The sequence below is a fragment of the Phaseolus vulgaris genome, chromosome 9 (assembly GCF_051622355.1).
Source record: "Phaseolus vulgaris cultivar YP4 chromosome 9, ASM5162235v1, whole genome shotgun sequence".
Classification (NCBI taxonomy): domain Eukaryota; kingdom Viridiplantae; phylum Streptophyta; class Magnoliopsida; order Fabales; family Fabaceae; genus Phaseolus; species Phaseolus vulgaris.
Window position 1 is genome coordinate 29,729,631 of NC_143506.1, and position 14,608 is coordinate 29,744,238.

General features: G+C 30.0%; 1 protein-coding gene across 1 annotated transcript; it reads right to left on the reverse strand.

Moving 5' to 3' along the window:
- Positions 1 to 9,328: 9,328 nt before the first annotated feature.
- Positions 9,329 to 14,307, reverse strand: LOC137820485 (HIPL1 protein). The gene is made up of 7 exons (XM_068624602.2): positions 13,617 to 14,307; positions 13,364 to 13,521; positions 12,054 to 12,854; positions 11,754 to 11,970; positions 11,400 to 11,578; positions 10,601 to 10,842; positions 9,329 to 9,859 (listed from the first exon to the last, which is right to left on the reverse strand). The coding sequence occupies exons 1-7, from the start codon at positions 13,705 to 13,707 to the stop codon at positions 9,460 to 9,462; spliced, it is 2,088 nt and encodes a 695-aa protein (XP_068480703.1). The 5' UTR covers positions 13,708 to 14,307; the 3' UTR covers positions 9,329 to 9,459.
- Between the last annotated feature and the right edge of the window lie 301 nt (positions 14,308 to 14,608).

The following is a 14,608-nucleotide window of genomic DNA, read 5'->3' on the forward strand; positions in this document are numbered from 1 at the left end:
ATTTTTATTTTTATTTATCTTTTTAAAACTCTTCTTTTTTTTAATCCTACGTTTGCTAGCTTTTATTTAATTTTAATTTTAATTTTCGCTACTGTCTTTTAAAATTTTAATATAACAATAATAATTTATTTATAAATGTTAAACGAAAGGAAAACAAGTGTTGTGTCACTTGTTTCTCTTGCCAGCTCCATGTCCGATTTGTGCAGATAGTATCCTCCAGAGATGAATTTTTCAAAGGTAACCAAATAGGTTGCATTTGCAAATTCATTGCTGATATATGAAAACTTGAAATTTAACACAAAAAGACAAATTAATTAGCCTAAAAGAATGTGAAAAAGACGATAATATTTGTTTTTATTCTAAATAACTCAATATCTTCTATCAATCTCTATTGGCAATCAGTTTTGGGCCTATTATTCCGGCGAGTTCTAGGAAACAAGTGTGCATGGGTGGAGAATTAGTGTGGACTCATGCAATATCACACAAGAATATATGGTAACACTTGAATAGGAAGATCTCACATCTTTTCACCTATCACATACATAACACTCAACTCCTATCTTGATGAATTTGAATGATAGAGAAAAAAATGAAATAGAAAAAATATGGAAGTGGCAAAAGAGATGAAAAAATAAAGTGAAAATGGGATAAATAAAAATTGATGTATTCTTATAAATAACTTTATCATAGGTTTTAAAATATTTACCAATCTAGAAAAATCAATTTTTTAAAAAAAGTAAAGTATGTTTGTGTTTAAATATCATATTTATTACTCTTTTGTAACTAAATTTTATAATTGATATAAATACAAAAGGTTGTATATATTGTCGAGAATCTAGACTATCTGAACAATATACTTAAATGGCATGTTAAGTTCTTAGATTGTTTGTTGAAATACTAGACGGTATATAACTCATTAAACAGTTTGTGATCCATTAGACAGCTTGATGACTATAAAATCATAACTGAAATTTATATTTTGATGATAACAAAAACTAATTGAATGGTTTACTTATATCTTGATTGTTTTAACAATGTTTTGTGTAACTGTAGTTTCAGTAGACCCGTTAAGCGTCTGTAGCATGTGTTCATGATAGACCGTGTGATAAGGCTAGTTGATTGCATACAAAATTCATATTGAATGTCTTATTTGTGATTTGAATGATATGTTTTATACGTGATTTAAATAATCTAACACTGGTAAGTGAGAATTGAAATATACAATAGACCTTCTAAGCGTTTACAATTTTGTTCATGTTAGACGATTTAATGAATGTGTAACATGTTTGTTTATAACAGTTATATGAACGAAATATTCTAAATACATATATACATGCTTAAAGCGCATTCATGTTTTTAGGAAACAAATATATCTTTATTATCTCTTTCACAATTATCCTTCTTAAATATATTTAATCAACATTCAAAATCTCAAGAACTCAGTTTTTAATATCACGTATTGCAAATACTTTTGAATTGGTTTCTTAAATAGATTCGAAGCAAAAACAAATTGAAAGGTTGCAAATCCAAGCTTTCTGTTTTGAGCGTCTAACACAAAAAAAAAAAAGATGAAGATATAAAAATATTACAAAATTCAAACTTAACCATTTCAAGTATTTAAGGACGGATTCAAAAAGTTATATAAGGATTGAGGGTGAAGAACAAAAATAAGGAAGTCAAGCAATTCAAAGTTATTCAAGTGATATTGCTGAAAATACAAGAGTCATAGTGAGCATCTAATCAAGTTGTTTTGATTAGAGTGTCTAGTTTTTTGGGTTGTGTGATAAACCATTGTAATTCTTCACACTATGAAATTATATCCTTATGAGTTTTGTTTGTGCTCTCCTTGAGAGTGTCCTTTACTTTTCTTAGGAGTTCTTAATTTTAGAGGGAGGTTAAGAAGGTGTAACTTAGAGAGATGAAAATACTCGTTGTAACCAGGAAATGTGTGAGTACTTGTTATAATCAGGAAATGTGTTAGTTAGTGAAAGTTCTTAAAGTAGTTGCTTAAGAAAATTGGATGTAACCTGGATTTGAGTGAAGTAGGATAAATTCTCGAGTGTAATCTCTCGTTACTCTTGTTTTTTCTCATGCTTTGTTATATATTTTATTCTTCTTATTAGAAGATTATAGAAAAACGTTTCTACTAAACAACCTATTACACTATCAATTAGACAATCTACTAGATGTTTGATTTTTTTGAAAGGGTTTAAGGTTTAAAAAGGGACCTTCCTACACATCTTATTACTCAATTAATATATACCTTAATTTAAATTTTGAAGTGAGTAGTGACTATACTTATAACCTAAATATACATATTAAATTATTTTAATCTAAAATATTTCTGTTTAAAATTAAAATGTTTCTCATTCATCTTGAAAGCATCGATGGAAGGAAACATTTAGATTAAATATATTTTTCATTTAAGATATATTTATAAATATTAAATTATATATTAACTTCAAATAAAATAATCTTTTAAATCAACTTTGTATTCATCAAGTCATATAAAATTTGAATGATGTCATATAACGGTATGAAATAAATCCTATTAAAAAGATATTGATATTGTATTAGTTTAAGTTCCTGACATTTTTTATGATATGTTGTTATTATATAATAACAAATCAATTTTAAAACCCATCTACTTTAAATACATTATATTAACTTATAAAATAGTATCAGGTAAATATGGAGAAACTTTGATCAAATTTCATAACTTTTAATATAAATATGTGAGTGGATCTTTCCTAGTTTATGTTTATGATGAATTCATTTTTTTTATGTTAGGAAAAAATAAGAGAAATTAAATTATAAAAAAAAATTAGAACAAACAAAATCAAGGGTGGAGGAATTCTAGAGACATAGATATTAGTCATTGGCTTCCTTATGAATATGAAAAATACTAACATCTCATTTACGCTAGGTCATGGATGTTTAACAGTTGATTAACCTAAGAATAAGAAGTAATGTCATTATTGATGATTGAATAATACATTATGTTCATATATTCAGCTTAACGTATGATTTAATGAAACCCTCTAGTCCGAGTTATCTACAAGTTATGCTAGAGAAATAGTCCTCCCAATTTGTCATAGCTTGTTCCATAAAAGGTTGGGAATCATACAATCCATGTAAAAGTGTGGTTACGTATAACACATTATAAAACAATGAAGCTCTAGTTAACATTGAACTTAACGACAACCTAAGGAAGAGGATATCAATAAGGGATCATGGAGTGGACGGAACATTCTTACCTTGATTTCTCAAGTTAATGACTAATTCATCATTCATAAGTTCATATATTCAGCTTAACGTATGATTTAATGAAACCCTCTAGTCCGAGTTATCTACAAGTTATGCTAGAGAAATAGTCCTCCCAATTTGTCATAGCTTGTTCCATAAAAGGTTGGGAATCATACAATCCATGTAAAAGTGTGGTTACGTATAACACATTATAAAACAATGAAGCTCTAGTTAACATTGAACTTAACGACAACCTAAGGAAGAGGATATCAATAAGGGATCATGGAGTGGACGGAACATTCTTACCTTGATTTCTCAAGTTAATGACTAATTCATCATTCATAAGTTGAATATTTTGTATAACTTGTTGAATAGCCACGTTCTTCCTTAAAAGTTTTAATATTCCTCCATCATCACAACTACCAAATAGTTGAGGCAAATAGGAAACTCACTAAGGATGAAATTTGTGTTTTGATCCAAAGGATGAGGTTGTTGATGAAGAAACGAGGCTTGGTAAAAAACCTAGTCTTATCCAAACTTTTTTGGCATGAGGACATTAGTGGAAATGGTAAAGGATGTCAATTGACTTGTGGTAGCAAGTTTGGTAGGTCAATAACAAAGTTAGATTCTTGGACACCTAAAGATGATTGATGGTAAGAGATTCTTACAAGATCAATCAAATAATAATTTTAACTTTCGACACCAAGCCCACTATAGTGTGGTGAAGGTGGTTGATGGGAAACAAATTAGTGTTAATGATTCATCAACCATCTATAGCTTGGTTGTTAGGGAAAAGTTCAAAACATATAATTTTGATTAAGTGTTGAATACAATAAAGTCTAAAACTTGATCATAATTTGTTTGGAAGATTATAATATTTGTTCAATAATAGATCATGTAAGACGTTAATGTTTCGTCTGTTAGATGATACATCAATGTGCATTCTTGTTTTTATGTTTGATAAGCATTGATCTGCTCACATGATATACATGTATAACTAAGTTAACATGGTACTTCACGAATATCCTTATGTTTATTCTATGTTATGGAGAATGTTTGTTCCTTACGTCTAACCAAGAATATCCATATGCAAAGCATATGTCACATCAAAGATCTCTTAGTAAATGAGTTAAAGCTGCATTGGTGCAACAACTCCTTTGGCATAAGCTTTGTCAAAGTTAGAAAAGACTACTTGTTTTGTATGACTTTGTAATTTATACAAATTCAAGGAAAGGAACCATGTTCAAGATGAGATAAGTACATCCAACTATCGAGATGTTGCTTAAAGATGAAGGGCATTTAATGCCTGCATGAAGTGTATTTAATGCATTTTCTATGTCCAAGTAGCTGATACGCAAGGAAGACATTCAAATGAGTCTAAAGCTATTCAATGATCATAAAAGGATTTGTAATAACTATTTTCTCCAAACGCCTATATAAAGTTATCCTTTGAAGAGAAGAACAAGGAATTGTTTTTGTTAGGTGACAACAAAATGTTGTTATAATCAAAAGTAAAATGAAGTGAAGAGTAAAGAACATTTTAAAGTCTAATGTTTCATTCCTAAATACATCCATTGGAATGACTTCCATATCATTAATAGTGATAAATGATACCAAATGACAATGAAAATTGCTTTCTTTTTCCTTGGGCTTTATCAATGTCTCTCCAAACAAAATACACTCGCATGAAGCTCTCAACATTTAAAATTAATAACTCTTGCAAATATTTGCATTTCAAGACCCAAAACTCTAAAGGGTGTCATATTTCTTATTGAGATTCCAAACCAGTTTACTCATTAAAGAGAGGTTGGTCATTCTAGTGTTATGAATTCATGGGTCCTTGTAAGTTCATCTAACTTTAAATACATATACACTAGTACATAAAACACATATAACACCGATTCTAGGAGACATATAACATTGTTTTCATCACCGATGTAGATATCAACGATGTAAAATGTCAATTACATATAATACCGGTTGTAAAAACCGATGTAATATGTACAAAAATCTGAATAAAATATTCAAAAATATGTGCTACAAAAGGCACCTATAACACCGGTTGTGGCTCCCAACCAGTGCTATATGTGCTATAGAGTCACATACTTAAACCCTAAACCCAATACCAAAGAGTTCAACATTGTTGAGGGTCAATCACCCCTGAACCCAATACCAAGACGTTCAACATATAACAATTACCCAATTTAAAACATAATACATTATACTCCAAATACAATATAATAAAACTAATTATCTATATAAATAGTTGTAAACCAGATAATAATTAAAATTAAAATTAAAATTAAAATAATTAAAAAAAAAACTAACCTAGAGCGTGAATGTGAACAAAGTTATGGCTGCAATGGAGGCAATGTGGTAGCGACAAGAGAGCGGCGACAAGAGTGGCAACGAAATAGAAGAGAAGCGTGAACGAAATAATCTTGTTCAGTGTGGATGCTCTCACGACGAAGAGAATGAAATAAGAGAGAAGCGACAGGGGGAGTGGTGGAGGCTATGGCAGTGGTAGAAGCAAAATGAACTCTCGAGCAAGAAAACTTAGAAGAATAACACGAATGGAAAGTGAGGGCGGGAGCCAAGAAAATAGGGTAAAAACATATATTACACCGGTTATGAGTAATAACCAGTGTAATATATATTTTTTAAAACTTTAAATCTGAAAATTACATATAACACTGGTTCCTCTATCCAATCGGTATTATATGTAGTGCCCATAGTTAAATGTTTCAATTTTTTTTAAACTCTATGAATGACATATAAGACCGGTTGTATAAAAGAACCGGTGTTATATGTCATTTTTAATTGCTAATAAAAAAATGTCATTTTTAAAAACTTTTAATTTTTTTTAATCTGGGAATGACATATAGCATTGATTCCTCTATCCAACCAGTATTATATGTAATCCTAGAGATAAAAAATTTAAAAATATTTTTTTTCCCTTTGAGCAGGACATATTACATCAGTTGGATAGATCAACTGGTGTAATATATGTCCAATATTTACAAAAATGTCACCGCATTTTTGTTTATATCAATTCTCATTTAATTGACTTAATATGTCATTATAAAAAACATTATTTGTACTATTTACTTTATATAAAATAAATTAAAAAAAATAGAAAAATAAGCACATATGTTGAAATATAATGATTTAATTTACTTTTTCATAAAAATAATATATAATTCTTACCCTATTTTAAACACTACGTGTGACATGGGTATATAAGATAGTTTAATTTTTTATCTTAATGTTTTCATTAACGTAAGATTTCACAATTAACAGAAACTAATAGAGATAGAGGTTATGTATATCCATAGTAAAGTTTTTTGTCATAACATTTATAAATTATCTAGTATCTACTCATCGTGTTCCTACCTAATTTGTGTTATAATGATAAATTTATAACTAGTTCATATTTAAAAAATAAGTTTTAGCACTTGAAGCACATTTTATTAAGAAATTATGAAAAAAAAGGTCGAGAAAGAAAATTCGAGTTTCGTCTAAAACTCAACTTGCTTGATTACAAAAATTCATAATGCATTAATTACTGCCAAAAGAGTAATGCTAAATTGTATAAAAAAAATTCAAAATATCATCAAAATAAGTCAAGATTATTCAAACGTATATGAACATTATTTTGTATCATAAAATTTTATTATATCTTAACGAGTAAATCAATTTTTTTTTAAATAAAATGAAGAAAAATAGTTTTTGAAATTATACATCATCAATAATATTTAACTAGTTTTGAAATACTTAACTCTAAAATAGAAAATATTTAATTTTACTTTTTTCCCAAGTTTCAAATTTTTATCAGTTATTCTGTTAAGATTGTTTTTCTTATACTTTTTTTAATTAAGAAGATAATCAAATTCAAACCAATTAAATTGGTTCATATTTTTAGCCTAATCAAATTTAACCCTAACTAAACCAATTGAACTTGATGGTGATTGATTTGGATTCGGATTTGTGATGTATAAATCCAATAAATACCACTTCCTTTTAGTACTGTGTTATTTTTGTCCACCAATTATATTTAAAGTAAAGTTGATGATGCCAATGTGTAATTATAAATTTTTAATTATTTATTATGACTAAATATTACTTTAACTCCTTTAGTTATTTAATTTGCATTTTGTTGCATTTTTTAAAGTTTAAATTTAGTAATTCATGTTTTAATAAAGATTTATTTTGGTAATTTTTAATGTTAAATTACTTAACAAGGTTGATTGACATGTTAAAAAAAATCCTTAAATAAAAATCATTTTAATAACAAAAAAATAATTAATTTACATATTAACTAAATTATATAAAATTTTAAAAACTAAAAAAAAAATCATTGATATCTGAATTAGATTTTATTATTGATAAATAATTTTTATTATTATAACATCTTATTTCATCATTAAATTTGGAACAAGACTCACGTACCCTGGACTCCCCAGCATTATTTATTATTATTATTATTATTACTATTATATATATATATATAAATAAAAGAACCAATATTTTATATGCAATCTTACTTTTGAAAAAAATATAATATAAGTATTTGATGAGAAAAAAATTGGAGAGAATGGAAGAGAACTTGAAATGGAGGTAAAGAAAGAAAATTAAGTGAATGTTTATATATTTAGGAGTTAAATATGTTTTTTTGTCCATCTATTATTATATAAAATTAATTTTAGTTTTTGATATAAACTTTACATCATACAAGTGTTTGTATTATGAAAACTATTGGAATGAGACATTTCGTATCTGAAATTGATTCAATTTGAGGTTTTATTTCATCTACTCAACTAATTGGAAGTAAGTACATTAGGCATCAATCTACAATAAAAATAACAACGAATTTATAAAAAAAAATCTAACAATCTTTAAAAACACCTAACAATCATTTCACACATAGAATAATTCATTTCAATCATTTTCATTCTACAAGTATCTGGATGTATCTAAAGTTTGGACCATGGATAAAAATCAATTTTGTGTTATTGTATAAGGACCAAAAACATATTTAATTCTATATTTATTATATGAAAAAAAATACTAAAACTAAATATGATTAATTCATTTATCAAATATTTTATTATAATTTTTTAAATTACATAAACTTATTTATTAAATTATATAAATTAGTTTACACAAAATTTTATTATAATTTTACAAAATTTATTTATTTATTTAACATATATCACATGTCTTTATTTTATATATTTTACATATTTTCATTAGTTTACAAATATTTTATTTATTTACACATGGATTTATATAGCTTATAAATGTGTATAATTAAAAAATTATATGATGAATAAATTGATATTTTAAGTATTCCTGTTTGTTAAGAAGTTGACTTTAAGCCTAACTCAACCCCATAAAACCAATTTATAAGGTTGAGGTTTGCACCCACTTATATACAATGAAATGTCCTTATCTCTCTCCAACACTGTTTTCATACAATAAATATAAACAAGCCCTATTCCCCTCTTCTTCTTTCTTATTTTCTTAAATATTTCTCTATTTCTTTTTTCATCATATAATTATGTATGTAGTATTATTTATTTTAATACTAATATATATATATATATATAATTTATAAATTAAAATAATAAAAATCATTTTGTGCAATTGTAATATTTGAGAAATCAAAAACTACAATCAACCCATATAAAAGTAATGCTATAAATAAAATATTTTTTTCTATTATAAATCAAAAGATAATAATATACATGCTTTTTCTTTTGAAACACACCTATTATACACATTTTCTTTGTTTTTATTTTTCTCCTCTTATCACATCATATATCCTATCAACTTATGTTATTTTCTTTATGTGTTTATTTGGATGGAAGAACAGAGAAAGAGAGTAAGAAAATCACTATTTGGATTAATACGGGAAGAAGTGATACGAAATAAATTTTAGAAAAACACAGAAAAAAATGAGAGTTATTTTACAAGTTTGTAGGCAACACTGAAGAGATTTGTGCAAGTTTATACCTAATTAAATATGTTTTAAAGATAATTAATTATATGTAAATGAAATATATATATAAAGCAGATTCTGTAACTCAGCTAAGTTATCTCATTTATTAAAGCAAAAGCAAGGAAACACAAATGAAGAAAAAGCAGAAGAAATTGTAAACATCTTCTTAAAATCTCCATTACTACATAATGTACAATGATCATCAGATCACCCTACATAAAATCCAATAAAATCAACAACAAAAATGAGCATTGCAAAAGCAGATACAGAGAGAGGACACTCCAACGTGTAGCATGAGAAGGAGAAGGAGAAGGAGTTGGTGTTGTGGTGTTTGTGGCCTTTTCCTGCGAGCAAGCATAACTGCAACGACTTGGACGAACAACTCGGTAGACGCCACTGCTTGCAAGGATATAAACATCCTTCTTGTTGTCTTCACCAAATGAGAAGATGTAGCCTAAAGCAGGAAGGGAGTTTCCAGGTGAAGACTCGCACTGTATAGGAGAATCACGTGCACAACTGAAGGGAATTCTGCTGCTGTTGAAATTTCCACTGTTTTGTGGCTCCTCTATGGCTGCCCATATTGCACCAGCATATAGATCGCCATACAGGTACCTGAAATTCAGTCATTCAATAGTAAGTAATGTTCATGCTGCATAGGTACTCAAATTTGCGGTATATAATTATATCTGATAGGAATCTCACATCAATTAGAAATAAGAACCTTTCATATTATATAAGTGGGTGCAAACCTCACTTTATGAACCGATTTCATAAGATTGAGTTAGATTTAAAATTTATTTCTTAATAATATCAGTAAAGTAAATTGCACATCCTTGAGTGAATGATATCTCCTTTCTAACTAACTCTTTTACCTTCACAAGCTACAATTAAAGACTTTACTTAAAATAACTGAATTTAGTACCATTTAATCCTAAAACATATGTGTGGATTCATAAAAAAATTTATCACTAATGAATCATGAACAAACTTATATAAAAGATCAAGACATCACTTATATAAAGCAAATGAAAACTGCAACCTAATGGATCTACTGTTTGTGCTTGGGATAATTTGCTCCAATATAGGTCAGTCTAGGAACTAAGTCTCCACAAACTTGTCTAAGGTAAAATAAAAGCTCTAAATTGTCGTCATAGTTGTGGTTTTGTTGATATCTTTGACCTTGCAAGAAATTAATGAAAGATATAGTCAATGTGATCATAATTATGATCAACACAAGAAGTCTCAAATTCGAAATGCCAACTGAAGTTGTCATGGATTATTTTCTAAAAGCTTAGACAAAATTATAATATGATATATTCGACAAGCTGCATTATTTGGAAGAAGCTTATTTACCTTCCAGTCATGCAAGGATCAGTGGTAGATCGATAGACATATCCTCCAGTGATGGATGCTGATCCTTCATTCTTGTTTAACTCAGAATGGTTGTATCCCGCTATTGGGAAAATTGGATTTATGGAACCTACGGAAGTATTTCCTCCAGGTGATTGTGCAGGGTGGAAGAGATAGGGGCCCTCGTATACACGCCAGCCATAGTTTCCACCCTTTGTGATGAGATCCACCTCCTCATAAAGATCCTGAAAATCAATTATGTAACTGAGAATGTTCCACTCACAAAATTTGGTAACACTCTTTATCCGAAACATTGCTAAGAATAGAGTAGAAGTTGAAATCTAGTTATACATTTTTATATTCATGCTTTCTTAAGAGTTCTTTGTCTTGAAGCACAACAAACTTCAACCTGCCTTGGGATTTAACATTAATGCAATTATACTAAATAAATGCGTCAATGGCTCCATGTTGGAATGTTAACAGTTCTGCAATCACTGTACAGAAGATCTATTGATGACGAGCCAGTTTTATAGAGCTATTCTAGATATGATTAAAGGATCGTAATAGTCAGGTTGGTGCTTGTTACTTGTATTTTTACAGTTTTCAATAATCAAGATGATCAAGGATCAAAATTTAAGGAAAAGAATATCTCAAGTTTCTCTAACGGAAAAATTTGGCACCTATGTCTAACTTAAGAAATGCACATTTTGGTCATGGCTAGTCACAATGCCTTAATGTTGTGTAAAGTGGTTGTATAAGGGAACAGACCACAAAATTGTTTTCGGATACGCATTTCACAAACCTGTCCAGCATCTGCACAAAAAAAGTAGGAAGGTCTTTCTGCATCAAAACTGCAGCGCCAAGGATTCCTCATTCCTAAGGCCCATATTTCAGGCTGCAGATCTTTTTCTTCGCTAAATGGATTGTCATTTGGAATGGAGTAGTTACCCCAAAGTCCGAGTTTGCTAATTTCTGCTGCACCTGAAGATTAAAGATAGATACTTAGACGTCAAAGCCAAGAGTAACAAAAAAGTTCGCACGTTACAGGAGTGCATGAGAAGGTGTAATCTTGAGCACACGTGCATTAGTTGTATTCCAAAAATTAGATCTTCTTGTGTCACTAAATACACTCCCCATATATATGATCACTACTTACTTGGGATGTTGTCTATATCAAGCCTCATAATCTTTCCAAGCAATGATTTCTTGTTTTGTGCAAAATTGTAAGGATCACCTGCTCCTCCTCCATATCCCATCATTAAGTATAAATATCCATCATCAGGTCCAAAGAGTATTTGACCTCCATGTTGAGATGAAAATGGGAGCCCCATGGTAAATATTCTTCTCACCTCAGTTGGTTTAGCACTTTCCACCTGAAAAACATGAACACCATGGTGTATATTCATTGAAAACTCTTAAATGGAAACTATTTTTCTATGTGTGAAGAGATGTGTACCGAGGAAGGCTGAGATCCAGAGCTATTAGCAGAATACTCTGCAATAACAGTTTGATACTGGCATGGCTGGGCACCATGATCAGTTTCTAACTTCGATGGGTCACAGTTAACATCTGAATTACAAGAACATCTTCCATTACATCCTGACCACTTGGACTTATCACATGTAAATGAAGCAAAGAATCGTCCATTTTTAGCAAAATCTGGATGAAATGCCATGCCCATCATTCCAAATTGAGTATCAAAATAAACTTGATCCGTTAGATCAACAAAAGGACTTGATTCATCAAGCTCAATTGTTCCTCCTGATCCCTCTTCCGGAAGTGTTGCCAGCCAAACCTTGCCCATTTGGTTAGAGAAGAATGCCCGGTTAGAGCCATCAGGATGAGCCACCATGTTGAGAAAAGATCCATTATCAATTCTCTCAAGGCACAAGCCACGAGGGGGAGTTATAGAGGTCTCAGTTTTATTCAGTGAGACAGGTTCCCCTTCAAAGCACACTGATGAATTATCAGATGCTCCACCAAATGCAGTGCAAAAGTCTGTTTTGGACTGCCATAAATCAGTGAGTTTGGTAGCATTGGCGTGAGCAGGTGCTCCTGCTTGACCTTGTAATGAAGGGGCAAATGGAGAATTCACTATGGATACATCTTTGCATGTGTTCCATACTTCAGAACAAAAATCTTCTACTTCTGTCTTTGACTGAGAAGAATTTGCTGGTACAGTGGAATTGCAAAGCACAGGAACTGATCTAGCTGAGGACTGAACAGTAAATAGCTCCGCTGAAAATGGGTCGCACCTCTACCAACAAAAGGGTATCAAAGCAATTAATCCAAGGCAGAAGTCAATATGGATGTCTTGTTTTTTATTTATTCCTGCTTTAAGAAGTTATTATTATGAATAGAAAAGTGTAACAGTGGTCTCTAGCTCAATATATTGATAAGATAATTATAGCTTCAAGAGAACTACAGCAATAACTATCCCCTTTCCATACATGAAATTTTATTAAAAAGTTTAGATCTTAAAGAAATGTAAAGTGCACTATCCATCCATGAACATATGATAAGGAAGTTATTAATTTGACCTGAAATATGGGTGTTCTGGAATGATATGTGATGGGTTGATTTTTGTTTCGATCCATCTCAAAATTAAGACCAATAACGTATTCATTAATTCTAGATTGCTGCTTAATGCAACGTATTAAACGTGAAGAAGTTGTGAGTATACCACCAGTTTAGGGGCAGAGAAAAAGGACAATTTTCTGGGTCCTTATCTAAAGACAAAGTTTTGGGAAAATCACAAAATCTTACCGCACAGAGTATTGATTTCAAAATGGAGGCACAGCCAGGATCAGATACGTTGTTCACTTGGAATAGCTTCTGTATCTGTGCATCTTCTGTGGAGTTGCAACACGTGCTTCCATTGTAAGGACAAAACTCAAGTGTCTTGTTCAGAGTAAGGGGTGCTCCTACAAGAAACAAACGATGAAAATTAATAACTAAAGGGTTGGAAATCCATTGACCAAAACATTGGCCAAAACAAGAAAAAAAGAGGAAAACTCACTGGAATCAACGCAAAGAGGGAGTGAAATTGAAGAGTCCAAAAGCAGCAGCAAGCAACAAAAGAAGAAGCTGATGGAAAGAACACCCTTCATTTCACCAAAGCAGTTGAAAGCTCCCTAAACCAATATCATCATCTCCACTTCAATCCAAGAACCCCAATTGGAAAAATACGACCTTTGGAGGCCAGTTGACTTGATAGAAAAAAAGGAACAGAATTGTTTTGAAAAATGCTCTCTGGGTTGTTAACTTTCTTGCTGTCATGCTCACCTCTCTCTATCAAACTTCATTTTTAAAGTAACGCTTCTAGACACACAAACCCTTTCTATCATTGTCTTGAACTCCATTAGTCAACTCTCCCATGGTTTCATTCAAACGCTCAATAAAAAAAGAAACTCCCTCAACCACCACAAGTAGAAAGACCCTTTAGGTGTCTCCCTTGCCCTGCCCCTTTTCACAACCATAATTTCTCGGATGGAAAAGGACAGGAATATAAAGTTATACATGTTTTCTTCTCCCCGCAGTTGACTTTTCCTCATTTATTGCTCGTGGTTTCAACTTCATTTATTTTCTAAAACAATTTACTAAGTTGAAAAAGAAAAGATGGAATATGCAAACACTTTCAAAGAGTCTCCAACACTCTGTTTGCATCGGGCAATGATAGATTTGGGATGATCCAATGTGTTTGGTTCCTTACTTTTAGATGAAGAAAACCTTCTGGGTTATTTTACATTAGTATTTTTCTTCATTATTATTTTTACCAAAACCTGACAAAAAAACATACAACATTGATTTTCCAAAACTCATAATCAATTATACCTTGTTTTTTTTTTATGAATAATCAATTATGCATGTGCTACAATCTCTTATATGCTATAATTGATTACAAATAAAATTTATAAAGAAAATCAATTATCCCTTTTATATAATTGATTATCTAATATTTTTTATTTTTTAAAATAAATTATTTATTTTTAAATATATAAAATAAATTTA

Bases quoted from the DNA above. Each gene is read 5' to 3' on its own strand.
- LOC137820485 (XM_068624602.2), bottom strand. From the start codon at position 13,707: ATGAAGGGTGTTCTTTCCATCAGCTTCTTCTTTTGTTGCTTGCTGCTG. The intron at 12,855-13,363 runs GTAAGATTTTGT...TTTTGTTGGTAG, and splicing joins TGAAATCAATACTCTGTGCG to AGGTGCGACCCATTTTCAGC. The intron at 9,860-10,600 runs GTAAATAAGCTT...ACTGAATTTCAG, and splicing joins GATCCTTGCATGACTGGAAG to GTACCTGTATGGCGATCTAT.